The 15,017-nt window shown below is 40.5% G+C and overlaps 1 protein-coding gene across 1 annotated transcript in view; it reads left to right on the forward strand.

The window, feature by feature from the left end:
• Nucleotides 1-15,017, forward strand: part of LOC115461907 (semaphorin-4D-like) — a 60,848-nt gene that overhangs the window by 22,137 nt on the left and 23,694 nt on the right. The window contains exons 6-7 of the mRNA XM_030191964.1: nt 2,300-2,413; nt 11,553-11,704. Coding sequence (XP_030047824.1) covers nt 2,300-2,413; nt 11,553-11,704 — 266 coding nt within the window. The remainder of the gene's footprint in view (nt 1-2,299; nt 2,414-11,552; nt 11,705-15,017) is intronic.

Consider the following 15,017-nt stretch of genomic DNA (forward strand, 5'->3'; position numbering starts at 1 on the left):
CCATGCAGACATTTCAAGGGGGTGTGGTGTAGGCAAGGTTTGAGAGAGCCAAAAATCTACATATATATTGCCATTTTACAGTAGGAATGCATACTTTGGGGAAAAAGTGTCCCCCATCGGTTTTGCACCAGCTCAGAGACAGAGAGATTTTTAGAAAGTGATCATTGTAACCAAGGTTTTACACAAAGGCTTAAGGGAGTAATTCTCCTTAATTTCTTATTGTATTCACCTCTAAAATGAAAAACAAAATAAAAAGGGTGTCCTCAGTACTCGTTTGGTGGCATTTATAAATATTGATTTGTACAATGGGTAGGCTACATGTGGAAGTAGCACCTGTGAGATCCTGAGCGGGGGTTGGGCATGGCCAGAGGAAATAATACAGCCGGAAAAAAGGTAGAATGTAAAATAAGTATTTATTTTAAAGAACAGGGAAGCCCGGGCATGTAGCGAAGGTAAACCTCTGCGGTTCAAGAACACAATTATTAATATTTATGTTCAGGTACCCTCAGGCCTGTTTCTTCACAGAGCCTGAGGCATAGAATGAGGAAAACCCCGGTGGTTTTGGCAGACAAAGTCTGTGATTGCAGGGTTGCCACGCCCAAACACAGCCTTTCAGTTCTATTTTATATCTCACGTCTGTCTCCAGCCAGATCTCCAGCAAACTTGCTAGTCTTTGTGTTGGTCCTAGTCTCTGATTTCTGTTTTCCTCTATCTTCTCTTAGCTGTCTTCCTATCCATTTGACATTTCTTCTCTCTTCTCCTGTCTTTTTCACTTCCTCCCCTACATCATCTCTGACATTGATATTTTCCTTTCAGTTTTCTTATATTTATTTTTCTACCTGTCTATGCATTCAGATTTTATCCCTTCTTCTCACCATCAATTCTCAATCTCACTCTATAAGGAAAGACTAAAGCGGCTAGAGCTCTTCAACCTGGAGAAGAGACAGATGAGCAGACATATGATAAAGGTCTATAAAATACTGAGCGGAGTGGAATGGGTAGACGTGAATTGCTTGTTTACCCTTTCTAAAAATACTAGCACTACGGGACATGCAATGAAGCTACTAAGTAGTAAATTTAAAACAAACCAGAGGAAATATTTCTTCACTCAACATGATTAAACTCTGGAGTTTGTTGTCATAAAATGTGGTAAAAGCAGTTAGCTTAGCAGGGTTTAAAAAAGGTTCCTAAAGAAAAGTCCTTAAGTCCTTTTTAAATTGGACATGGGAAAATCCACTGCTTATTTCTAGGATAAACATCATACAATCTGTTTTAATCTTTTAGGGGCCTTTTTACAATGCTGTGCTAGAACTACTATGGTGTTGGTGTGCGCCCACTGCGGGAGCTGGTGGTAGTGGCATCCTCATTGCACACTATTTCTGGTGTGACTATAAATATTTTTTATTTTTACCGCTGGAGGCTTATCCGGCGGTAATTGGGCGGTGCTGCCTGGTTACCACTGAGTTAGCACGGGAGCCCTTACTGCCGCCTATAAGGGCTCCCCTAGGAAAAGACCACACGGCAACTTTGTACTTACCACACAGCCATTTCCTTTTTTTTTTTTTTTTAAACCCCACTGTGGTAAAAGGGGCCTTGGCGCACAGCAAATCCATGCACTAATGCCACCACAGGGCCCCTTTTATTCGCAGCTTGGTAAAAGGGCCCCTTGGGATCTTGCCAGGTACGTGTGACCTGGATTAGCAACTGTTGGAAACAGGATACTGGGCTTTATGGACCTTCAGTCTGTCCCAGTATGGCAATGCTTATGTTCTTATGTAGCTATAGTATTCCATCTTTTTTCCTATCTCCAGCCCTCCTATTCCTCCTCCTCTTCCTTCTCTAGGCTCTTATCACTCAGTGTTTCATAAACTTTCCCCTCTCTCTCCATCCCTCCATGTCCAGCATCTACCCTCTCTCTCTGTGCCCCTGTGCATTAAGGATCCTCTCTCTCTGTCTCTCTCTCTCTGTCTCTCTCTCTCTACTTGTTCAATATCTCTCCTCTTCCTATCTTTTCTTACCAGTTCTACATGGTAGAACAGCATTTCCCCTCTCTTCCATTGCCTCCCCCCCCCCCACCCCAATGATGCAATATCTACCCTATGCCACCCACCTCTGACGCATTTCCCTGGGCCTGCAGCAGTACCACTAAAGAAAACATAAGCACCATGGTCTTTAAGCCACACCCACCCACTCAGAAACACAAACATGACTCTGTGCACATATATATATATATATATATATATATATATATATATATATATATATATATTTTAAAATATTTTTTCTGTGTGCTTTGAAGATGGAGAACTGTACTCAGGAACATCCATTGATTCTATGAAAAGTCAATATACTATTTTTAGAAAATCCAAGCAAAACAGTTTGAGGACAGAACCCAGTAAACTGTGGCTTAATGGTGAGTAGATTTGGTAAGTAATGAAACAGATAAGAATGGCACAGCTGTAGGGTTGTCAGAAGAGGTAGGCATGATAGGCAACTGACTAGGTCACCAGGCTTTTGGGACAGCAAACTGCTGCCAATGTCATTACAGTGGTAGCAGAATTTAGCTACTGTAGTGTGTAACCACCTCTGTGTCACCCAAAATGGACTGCTGGCAGCTACATCAGCAGCAGGGCACTCCTGCCTTCCTATGTCATTAGAAGAGGGACACTGCAGCCCTCTGCTTCACCCTACCCCACCCAGTGCGCCACAAAATCCCATGACATCCCTGGGTGTATTGCTTTACATCTTGTGAGGTGTTTCAATCTCGTTAATTTTTCTTTTCCTGAAACACAAATGAACCCTTCTTTTTCCATTTCCATACAGAGCAACAAGTCGTTCTGTTGTTGTGCATCTCACTGCTTTAGACCATTGTCATGCAGAGGTTTGGCCCATTGGAACTCTGGGACATACTAGGAACAATGTATATTCAAGTTATTTTTTAAAAAAACTTCCAAATTTTGCAGTTGTACAAACTTTATAATAATTTTCCTCTTAAAATATGTAATTCTTTTCATCAGTTTGTACTCTCCTAAGGTCCACATTGGAGCAATGCAGCTACATTTTCACTGCATAAGTAGACAGCAGGCAAAAGTACAGGCTGACCAAAGACAAATCCACCACTGGAGATATAATCCAACAGTCTTTATTTAGGGCAAATCAAAAAAGAACTCGAAACGGGCCATGTTTCGGCACGTGCGAGCACCTACATCAGGGGTCAAATAATAAACTCTATGAATGAAAAACATAAAACAAATAAACATCTATAATGCTATTCAAAAGTATACAATATAATTAAAAACATGTAAAATAAAGTACCATGTACAACTGAATCAAAAAATTAAATTAAAAAAATATGTATATTATTGTTGTAACCACATATAAATGAATGCATCAACATGTACATTTATAATTGAAAAAGAATGAAAAAATGCATAGGTAAAACCTTAATTGAAAAAGTCGTGTTAATGCAAAAAAGATGTTAAAAAACAACAAATATAAAATAAACATTGTTATTAGTATGCTGTCGCGTTCATTACAAAATACTACTAGCAACATATTAGAACAAGATATTACAAGAAACTGCACTGACAGTAAACCTGTAATCTATAGTTTGATGGTAAGGAATGTTAATATGTGTTCTAGCTTGAGACTCATCCACTGGAATGGTGGTGGGCCAAGCTACACAGCTTAAAACAGCTGAAAAGCACTGACTAGGCCTGATAACCAGCTGATGGCCTTATAGCAGAGAGCCTGCAAGAGCAGGACTGCTTGGTGAGTCTTAATGAAACCTGGTACAACTTTCAAATTGAGTGTAACACTTAAGATGAGGAAATTAATGGCAAAAATGGTAAAAAGCTTGGTTCTTAAGATGGAGATTGTCTTTATAAAATGGCTCCCAATATCACAAGATATGAAGACACAGATCTCTCTCTTGGGATTAAGCAAGAAGTTTTAAAAGTGTCGAAATTGGCACTATTAAGCAATCTTTGAGAGGAGGGGCAGGTGGGCACCTGATCTGCGGTCAAGTGTGACTCAGAGATGAAGCAAGATTAGAAAAAAAAGTCCCTTTCTGTAGACTTGTATGGGGACCAGATTGTATATAAGGAGGGTGCATCAGAGCCCTCGTTGGAATCGAATCCCCAACGCATCCTAGGGAGCAGGGCTCTGGCCGGTTGGACCCAGAATCTGTCCACTGAATGTACCAGATTAAAGCCTGATTTCGGTAAGAATAAAAAGACTATTTCTGTAACTAAACTATTCCTGTCTTTATTTCAATTTATTCTCTATCTTCCATCTGTTTCACAAAATAACACACACACATAAGTAAGATTTCTCACTGAAACAGTTTTATAGATTTTATGTGGGAACATAAATGGCCAAAGATTCACTTAGATCCAAGTAGACAGAAAGCTGTGGTCATGGGAATTAGATTTGAACTGCGCCTTCTGATGCCTCCCCAGCGCCGATACCCATGGGAAGGGGTGTCACTGGAATTCAGGGAGGCGGTTAAAAAGATCTTAGAAGAACAAGCCCTCTGTACACCTCCGTGGGGAAGGGTCCTGCGGGGGTCTAGAGAGGGGTAGATAAAAACAGGAACCAGGGAGATAGTCTAGGGGTGACAGTCATCAGTAGTGAGCACCTCAAAGGTCTGTACTGAGACCTGTGCTGTTTAAAATATTTAAAAAAATAATCAGTGAGGTGATCAAATTTGTGAATAACACAAAATTATTGAAAATGTTTAAAATGGCATAGGATTGTGAAGATGGGCAGAAGGATCTTGTGAGACTAGAGAATTAGGAATCTAGATGGCAGAAAAAACCAATGTGGATAAGTGCAAAGTGATACATATAAGGAAAATTAATCTCAAATATAGCTACAAAATGCTGATTCTGAGTTACGACTTAAGAACAATATATGGACAATACATTGACATTTTCAGCCCAGTATGCCACTGCTGCCAAAAAGAATCCAAAATAATGTTAGAGAGAGAGAAAACAAAACTGATCATTATGCCTTTGTATAGGTTACCGGTGTAACGCTGTGTGCATGATATAGCAGAACTGGAAAAGGTTCAGAGAAAGGTGACAAAAATAATGAAAGAGATGGAATACCCCCTTATGATGAAAAGCCAGGCATGTTAATGCTCTTCAGCTTAAGAAAATACGACTGAGAGAGGATGTCATAGCACAGAACTTCACAAACTGTGGGTCCTGACACCAGATGGGGTCAGAAAACACGTTTGAGGTTTCAACTTGAGCAAAGTGTTCATGGAGTCACATGCTTTCTGTGGCTGCAATAATGAGGTCATGGCCAAAAAAAGGTTTAGAAACTTAGTGGTCCTTTTACTAAGGTGTGCCGAAAAGTGGCCTGCACTGGTGTAGATGCATGTATTGAACAAGCTCAGGTTCATTTTTCAACGCACCTGCAAAAAAGGCCTTTTTGGGGCCAAAAATGGACGTGCGGCAAAATAAAAATTGGCGCGCATCCATTTTGGGCCTGAGACCTTACCGCCACCCACTGACCTAGAGGTAAGGTCTCACGTGTTAACCAGGTGGTAATGGTCTATGCACTTACAATTCTGATTACTGCCCGGTTTGCGCCATCACACTTAGTGGACGTACATAAAAAATGAAATTATCGCCACGGTAGCCTGGCAGAAGTTCAAAATTGACCTGCGTAGGATGTGCTTAGGCGCCTACGCAGCTTAGTAAAAGGGCCCCTTATGAAATAAGGAGTGGAGTGGAATAGTTAAGTAGTAGGGATTTGCATTCGCTTCAATTGACATGGGAACTTGTCAACAACATTTCCTGTGTCCTTTTTTGTCATTTTTAACCAAAATGATAGGAAAAAAAACCCTGAAATTGCATTTATTTTTCCTGTCATCAAATAGTGCTCACTATTCCTCACTAATGCACACTATTGATCAATAGATACACTATTAATAATTAGTTGCTCTACTGAATAATAGTACGCATTATTGAGGATATTGCCTCCGAGATAAAGAAAAATCCCATAAACAATAGAGGAAACCAAGCAAAATGAACATTTTTCACCTGCACACCCCTATTAAATAGGGGATATTTGTCCAACCTTTCAAACAACTAATCACTGAAAACAAATTCTAGAAACTATTTTTTCATGCAATGTGTAATTAAGGTGTGGAATTTGTTGCCAGAGGATATGGCCAAACATAGTAGGGTTTAAAAGAGGTTTCGACAAGTTCATGAAGGAAAAGTCCATTTATTTATTTTATTTATTGCACTTGTATCCCACATTTTCCCACCTATTTGCAGGCTCAATGTGGCTTACAGAGCACTGTCATGGCATAGCCATGTCAGGTTACATCATACAATTGGTGTTACAAGAAGTTAAAGAAGGCAAAAGGATTTGTTCAAGCATTAGTAGGAAAGTATATTCTGAGTAAAGTTCTAAAGGTGTTATATTATAGTTGGATAGGTGTTGTATTATAGCTAGTTAAGGGTTCTCGTGGTAGACTTTGTTAAAGAGGTAAGTCTTCAAGGCTTTGCGGAAGTTAGTTAATTCGTTGATCTTTCTCAGGTGAATTGGGAGTGAATTCCATAGCTGCGTGCTCAAGTAGGAGAAGCTGGTCGAGTGAGTTAATTTGTATTTTAGACCTGTGCAGCTGGGGAAGTGTAGGTTGAGATAGGTGTGGGATGATTTCTTAGCATTTCTTGGTGGTAGGTCAATGAGGTCTAGCATGTAGGTCGGGGCATCTCCGTAAATGATTTTATGAACAATTGTGCAAATCTTGAATGTGGTATATTATTTAAGTGGTAGCCAGTGTAAATTCTTTCTTAGGGGTTTTGCACTTTCATATTTTGTTTTCCCAAATATGAGTCTGGCTGCGGTATTTTGGGCTGTTTGAAGTTTTTTGATGGTTTGTTCTTTGCAGCCGGCGTAAAGTGAGTTGCAATAGTCCAGGTGGCTTAGTACCATTGACTGTACCAGGTTCCGAAAAATAGCCCTTGGGAAGTAAGGTTTTACTCTTTTGAGCTTCCACATGGAGTGGAACAATTTCTTAGTTGTGTTTTTCACGTGAGTTTCGAGTTTGAGGTTTTGATCAATGGTGACTCCTAGAATTTTCAAGTTGTTTGAAACAGGGAGAGAAAAGTTTGGGGTGGTTATGGTAGTGAATTTATTTGTATTGTGTTGTGAGGTTATTATGAGGCATTGTGTTTTTTCAGCGTTGAGTTTTAGTTGAAATGCGTCCGCCCAGGAGTGCATGATTTGGAAGCTTTGGTTGATTTCGTTGGTGATTTCCTTTAGTTCATGTTTGAATGGAATGTAGATCATAACATCGTCTGCATATATGTATGGGTTGAGCTTTTGATTGTCTAATAGCTTGGCTAGGGGTGTCATCATTAGGTTAAATAGTGTTGGTGATAGAGGGGATCCTTGGGGAACACCGCATTCAGGTAGCCATGGAGCTGATGTCTCTGCGTTAGTTGTTACTTGGTATGATCTTGTTGTTAGGAAACCTCTAAACCAGTTAATAACATTACCTCCAACTCCGAAGTATTCCAGGATGTGTAGTAATATTCCATGGTTGACCATGTCGGAGGCACTGGACATATCAAATTGTAGGAGAAGTATGTTATTCCCGGTTGCAATTGTTTGTTTAAATTTGTTCATTAGTGTGATTAGTACTGTTTCAGTGCTGTAATTCAATCGAAATCCTGATTGAGCTTCATGTAAGATTGAATGTTTATTTAGGTGGTTAGTAAGTTGTTTCGTCACTAAGCCTTCCATAACTTTGGTTATTAGCGGGATAGATGCTACTGGGCGATAGTTGGTTAAGTCATTTGTACTTTTCTTTGTGTTTTTTGGTAAAGGAGTGAGTAGTATATTTCCTTTATCCTTTGGAAAAAGACCATTTTGTAGCATGAAGTTTAGGTATCGCGTTAGGTCCATTATGAATTGTTGAGGGGCACATCTTATAAGAGTACTAGGACAGCTGTCAAGTTTGCATTGCGATTTGGCGTATCTTTGAGTAGTTGAGAGATGTTTTTGGTCGATAATGGGTTGAAGTTGATCCATAATCGATCTGCTGGATATTATCCATGTATTGGGTCTAAACAGACAAGGAGGTTTGCATAATCAATTGTATTGTTGGGTATCATATTTTGTAGCTTTATGATTTTCTCTTTGAAGTAATTTGCAAGACTGTTTGCTGATGGGGTGTCATTGTTATTAGAAGTAACTGGTGTAGTGTTTAGTAGATTATTTACGAGTTGGAAAAGTTTATGTGTATCCTTATAACCTGGTCCAATTTTGGTTTTGTAGTATGCTCTTTTGGTCTGTCTGATGGTATATTTGTATTTTCTATGTAGTTGTTTCCATTCGTTGAGTGCAAGGTTGTCTTTTTTCTTATTCCAAGCTCGTTCTAGTCTTCTGACTTGCGTTTTTAGGTTTTTTAACTCTTTGTTAAACCACGGTATTGATTTTTTTCTATGTGAAGTTCTGGTTTGGAGTGGTGCTATGTTGTCTAATATGGTTCTGCATTCATGAAGGAATTGTGGTGAGTCTGTTGGAGTTATCCATTCTTCGTCATAGAGTTGTTGCCAGAATATTAGTGGGTCTATTTTGCCTCTCGTGGTATAGGTTGATTGTTCTTGTTTGTGTTGTGATTGTTAGCCAAATAATCGGAGACAAAATGCAGACTCAATGGCCCTTGGTCTCACTCAGCATGGCCTTTCTTATGTTCAATGTTCTGCCAATTTATTTGCACTGGATTTACAGGGCTGAGGAGTACCAAAAGAAAATGAGAACTGTGTGGCAGAAATCTGCATTTTTACAAAAAGTTTAGAAAAGCATAACAGGGAGACTCAAGGCCCCACTTTGTTTCTCTTATTTTGCATTTGCTTATTCCCTCAGGCTGTATTTAGCTGCTTTGAGTTTTACTATTTTGAACATAAAGCTTTTGGAAATCAGGCAGATATTGCACTTTTCGCAACTTAATACAATCAATTGTACTAAGCCATGCTGACTACTGCAATGAAATCTACGCGGATTGCAAAGAGCAAATCATAAAGAAACTTCAGAACGCTCAAAACACAGCAACAAGGCTTATATTTGGAAAAACGTGATTCGAAAGCGCCAAACCCCTCTGAGAAAAACTGCATTGGCTCCCAATCAAAGAACGTATTGCTTTCAAAATCTGCACTGTGGTTCATAAAATTATCTACGGCGAAGCCCCGGGATACATGACAAACCTCATAGACCTACCAACCAGAAACACAACAGGAACAACACGAACATACCTAAATCTCCACTACCCAAGCTGCAAAGGACTCAAATACAAATCAACTTAAGCATCCAGCTTTTCCTACAAAAGCACACAACTATGGACCACACTACCAAAAGCCGTGAACACAACGTATGACCACCTAAACTTCCAGAAATCACTAAAAACTAACCTGTTCAAAAAGGCATACCCTACCGATCCAACTTAAATGCCTGAACCCTGCAACACAATGAAACCAAAGCTCGTAATGGACATAAAATAACTCTTCCTCTCCATGATTCCCTAATGTGTCTGTTACACATGAACCTTATTCTACCACAATATCACTTTTTATTTGTTCATACCGGAACTGGCGAACGCCTTTACAGTACAATGTAAGCCACATTGAGCCTGCAAATAGGTGGCAAAATGTAGGATACAAATGTAACAAAATAATAATAATAATAAATGGTGTCCAGTGCAAGGCTTGATTTTGATGCTCTCCACAGACAAACACTTCTCAAAGGGCCATACTCAGATAAGCCACTAAAAATCATATCTAAACTCCTTGGCACTGTCTGGGTAGTGCTGAGGCAGTCCAGGAGATTAGCTACAACAGCTGTCCTAATTTGACTGGATAGTTATCTAGGTACTAGTACCTAATATCGGTGCTACCTGAATAACTTCCAGAAGCCACTCTGTACCAGGTATTCAGCTCCAGTATCCAAGTGTTGGCAACTGAATATACAGGTATAGATTTATGAGGTTGGTGTTTTGAATCCACCGCTGACTGCAATGTTTAAATATTAGGGGGCTAGATTTTGTTTTGTCCCCGTCCCCCCCAGACTAATATGATGACTGGAATGCTGCAGAGAGAGGGGATATGATAGAAATATTTATATGAGAGAGAAATAAAAGGAGTGGGATATAGACCAGGCTAACCAGGAACAAACGAGGAGACTTCAGAAGATGGTAAACTGTACTTTTGGAATGTGCTCTCCCATTCCCAGAATGTTGCCCAGTTCCTAACAAATCTAAATCCTCACATCCCTGCACCAATGTCTCAACCTCTTGGGTCCTGCACATGGAACTGGAAGCATTTCCGAAAATGCAACCCTGGAGGATCTGCATTTCAGATTTCTACCTAATAGCCTAAATTTGGCTTCCAGAACATCCCTCCCACATTTTCCTATGTCATTGGTACCCAAATGTACCAAGACAGCTGGCTCCTCTCAGGCATTATCTAAAATTCTATCTAGGTGATGTGTGAGGTCCACCACCTTTGCACCAGGTAGTCAGTGACCAGGCGATCCTCACGGCCACCATCCACCCAGCTGTCTACATGCCTAATGATCAAATCCCCAACTACAACAGCTGTCCTAACCCTTCCCTCCTGGGGGAGGCCCCTGGAGATACATCCTCGGTGCAAGAGGATATTGCATCCCCTAGTGGACAACTCCTGCCTACAGGATTGTTTCCAACTTCAGAGACCTCTCCCCTCCAAGGCAGCACAGGGGCTTCCTGACTGGAGGTGGGACTTCTCTACAACATCCCTGTAAGTCTTCTCTATGTATCTGTCTGTCTCCCTCAGCTCCTCCAAGTCTCCTACTCAAGCCTCAAAAGAACGTACTCATTCTCTGAGAGCTAGGAGCTCTTTGCATTGAGCACAGACATATAACCTCCTGCCAACTGGGAAATAATCATACATGTGACACTCAAAGTAAAAGACTAGATAGCACCCTTCTTCTTGCTGGATTGCTGTCTGTATCTTAGTATTATTTAGTTGTTTAATTCAAACTAGGGATATTAAGCGCCTTAAGATTAAATGGTATATTGTATGCTTTATTTAGTGTTTGCTTCTCAGCAAGTAATGGAATGTAATTAAAAATCTGCTATAAAAAATTCCCCTCCTGTTATCTTAATTAGAATAACTGTCTATAAATTAAGACTATAAATGAAGAGATGTGCTAGGGGTGGGCGGGAATGAACACTGAACTAGGCCCTGCTATGCCTTCTAGAGGCTATCTGTTAATATTGTAGGCTGTGACAGTTAAGTTTCTACCTCTGGCAGAAAAGTCCATAGTGTAAAGTCCTTTTCTCCATAGTTTTAAACTTGAAAACTAGCTAATAAATAAAGTTTGCTGTATTTAATTCAATGAACCATCAATTTCCCTTTTAGCCCAATCTTCAAATGACCAAAGCATAGAGCAAAGTAATGTTCACTTACCCAGAGAAGTGTCCTCTTCTCTCAGAACTTTTTGATTCAACTGTATCTGTGTTACAACTCCTTGTTTCTCTTGGTACACAGAGCCCCATTTTGTAGCTGCTGATGTGATAAGAGCCAGACAAAATAGCCCCAATGGAGATGATGACAAAGTGTATTTTTTCTTCACTGAGATCTCCTTGGAGTTTAATTATTTTGGGGAAGTGATGGTTCCAAGAGTAGCCAGAGTGTGCAAGGTAAGGAATGTCTAAAATTCTTTTCCGCTTGTAAAAAGCCTTCTTTGATAAACCATTGAAAAAATTTGGGGGGGGTTTCCCCCTCTTCCACGTTCTGCCTGCTGCTAAACATCACTTTGAAAAAGTGTCCATAAGAAGTAATTTAGTTCTGATGCATGTGAACTGCTTACTAATTTGTAATGCGCATGGATCAGTGGATCTACCATTGGTATCAGTGCACCCCCATTTTGCCTTCATCTTTGGTGGATTCACAGAAAGCATGGTTAGCTCCGATTTTTAAGCTTGACTCCTGGCATTCCCTGTTTTATGAGGTAGATAAATCACTTGGATTGGATTGTGCAGGTCTTTATCTGCCAACATTTACTATGTTACTATGGGGTACTTTTACTAAGCTGCAGTAAGCGTTATTGTGTGCTTACAGCAGCTTAATTTGGCTTATCATGGGGTGCGCTCAGGTGTCCTGTGGTAATTTTGGAATCTGTGCACTGAAAAATATTTAATATTTTAGCACAGAAAGGGTGTGTCTGGGGGGGTGAACAGAGGGAGTTTCTGCGCTAATCAATTAACACATCTACATTACTGCACACTAACTGACTAGTGCAGTATTAACATGTACTACTACTACTACTTATCATTTCTATAGCGCTACCGGACGTACGCAGCGCTTCACACTTGAATATGAAGAGACAGTCCCTGCTCAATAGAGCTTACAATCTAATTATGACAGACAGACAGGACAAGTAAGGGATAAGGGTTAGGACAGACAGGACATATTAGGGATAGGGGACAGTTGAAGGTTTAGGTTTAGGAGTTAAAAGCAACATCGAAGAGGTGGGTTTTTAGCCTAGATTTGAAGATGGCCAGACATGAAGCTTGGCATACCGGCTCAGGAAGTTTATTCCAGGCATACGGTGCAGCACGATAGAAGGAACGGAGTCTGGAGTTAACAGTGGAGGAGAAGGGTGCAGATAAGAGAGATTTGCCCAGTGAGCGGAGTTCCCGGGGAGGAGTGTAGGGAGAGATGAGAGTTGAGAGGTACTGAGCAGCTGCAGAGTGAATGCATTTGTAAGTCAGTAAGAGGAGTTTGAACTGAATGCGGAAACGGATAGGGAGCCAATGAAGTGACTTGAGGAGAGGGCTAATATGAGCATAACGACACTGGCCGAATATTAGTCATGCAGCAGAATTTTGAACAGATTGAAGAGGAGAGAGATGGCTCAGTGGGAGACCTGTGAGAAGCAAGTTGCAGTAGTCTAAGCGGGAGGTGATAAGAGTGTGGATGAGGGTTCTGGTTGGTCAGAAAGGAAAGGGCGAATTTTGGTGATGTTATAGAGGAAGAAACGACAGGTGAGCCCCTATCACCTACAAAATTCATGTGGCAAAAATGAGGACGTTATAATGTCTTTGTTTTGCTCCATGGTGCGACCGCACCTCCAATATTGTGTGCATTTCTGGTCACCGCATCTCAAAAAAAGATATAGTGGAATTAAAAAAGGCACAGAGAAGGACAATGAAAAATGATAAAAGGAATGGGACGATTTCCCTTTGAGGAAAAGCTAAAGCGGCTAGGACTCTTCAGCTTGGAGAAAAGACAGCTGAGGGGAGATATAATAGAGGTCCATAAAATAATGTGTGGAATGGAACAGGTAGATGTAAATCACTTTTTTACTCTTTCCAAAAATACTAGGACTATGGGGCACACAATGAAGATACAAAGTAGTACATTTAAAATGAATCAGAGAACATTTTTCTTCACTCAACATGTAATTAAACTATGGAATTTGTTGCCAGAAAATGTAGTAAAATCAGTTAGCTTAGCGGGTTTGAAAAAAGTTTGGATAGCTTCATAAAAGAAAAGTCCATAAGCCATTATTAAAATGACTTGGGGAAAATCCACTGCTTATTTCTAGGATAAGCAGCATAAAATGTATTGTACTGTTAGGATTTTGACAGGTACTTGTGACCTGGATTGGCCACTGTTGGAAACAGGATGCTGGGCTTTAGGGGCCTTCGGTCTGTCCCAGTATGGCAATATTTATGTACTTATGTAAGTGCTCACATGCTAAATTATTTTTTAATGGCCACACCCTTTACTGAGTTAACATGCAAGGTGAGATCAAAGACTTTGTGGGCATGTGTTCCACCTGCAATATTAGATTCTGTGGTAGGTGGGCATTTTTATTGCAGCTGTAATGAATGATGCAGGAAGACAGGAACAGCCTATCTCTTAAAAACAGTGGTTCCCAAACCTGATCCTGGAGACACCCCAGCCAGTCAAGGTTTTGAAGATATTCACAATGAATATTCATGAGAGAGATTTGAATGCAGTGGAGACAGTGCATGCAGTTCTCTCTTATGAATATTCATTGTGGATATCCTAAAAACCTGACTGGCTGGGGTGCCTACAGGACCAGGTTTGGAAACCACTGCCTTATCAAGCATAATTTAATAAAGCTTTTTCTGTGACTTAAGCATTTCATGGAAAAGGGCTCTTATGAAACTGCACGTGAATAAACATAAACATAAAAAGCAAACACACGGAAAGACCATGTATGTTCAATGCCGCTAAGTCAAAGTACCAGGAGCCAATTCTGTCACATTATAGCAATTTTCTAAGGGCTCTTTATCAAGCCACGTTAGCACCTCCCAGTGCGGTATTGCTGATAAAGCCCATTCACCTTGACATTGCCATGTGGGACCTGCTAGCGCAGCTTGATAAAAAATGCCCTAAATATAGTTCTGTTTAGGTATTTGAAGGTAGGAAATGTGACTTTCAGTCTCTCTATACTCTTTTTCTGGGTCTAGCCAGTTTACAGCACCTACTGACTATGGAGCTCTGCGCTTCTCTAGGCAACTTGGCAGGAAGGTGCGAGAAACACTTTTCCCTCCTAAAACACTTGTTCTTATAACTTTTCTGACATCAAATTTCCTCCTTGGCTTTCCTTGTAGGGAGCCAGCTAGAAAAATCCTCAATTACACAATTACAAAGGGATTTGGATAAGTGATACTCAGTGTGTTTTTTTTCTAGCAAAAAAGGTGCCGGTACTCAAATGCTAGGCCACCCTTCAGGGGTGAGGTGATCATTGAGGGACCCACCCACAATAGCCAGGCCCCCTGTAACCAGTCACAGAATCTATGACAAGGCAGAATTGGTGTATAGAGCCTGAGCTCTTTCAATAAAACTTGGGGTCCATGGGTCAATTTTAGCAGACAATGGAAAAGGTGCCAGTACTGAGTACCCCCTCAAAAAAAGCCCTGGTGATACTTCTGCCACAGCAATGCACCCAATTTATTTCAGAAAAAGGGTACTTCT

This window comes from Microcaecilia unicolor, chromosome 2 (genome assembly GCF_901765095.1).
Source record: "Microcaecilia unicolor chromosome 2, aMicUni1.1, whole genome shotgun sequence".
Taxonomy (NCBI): domain Eukaryota; kingdom Metazoa; phylum Chordata; class Amphibia; order Gymnophiona; family Siphonopidae; genus Microcaecilia; species Microcaecilia unicolor.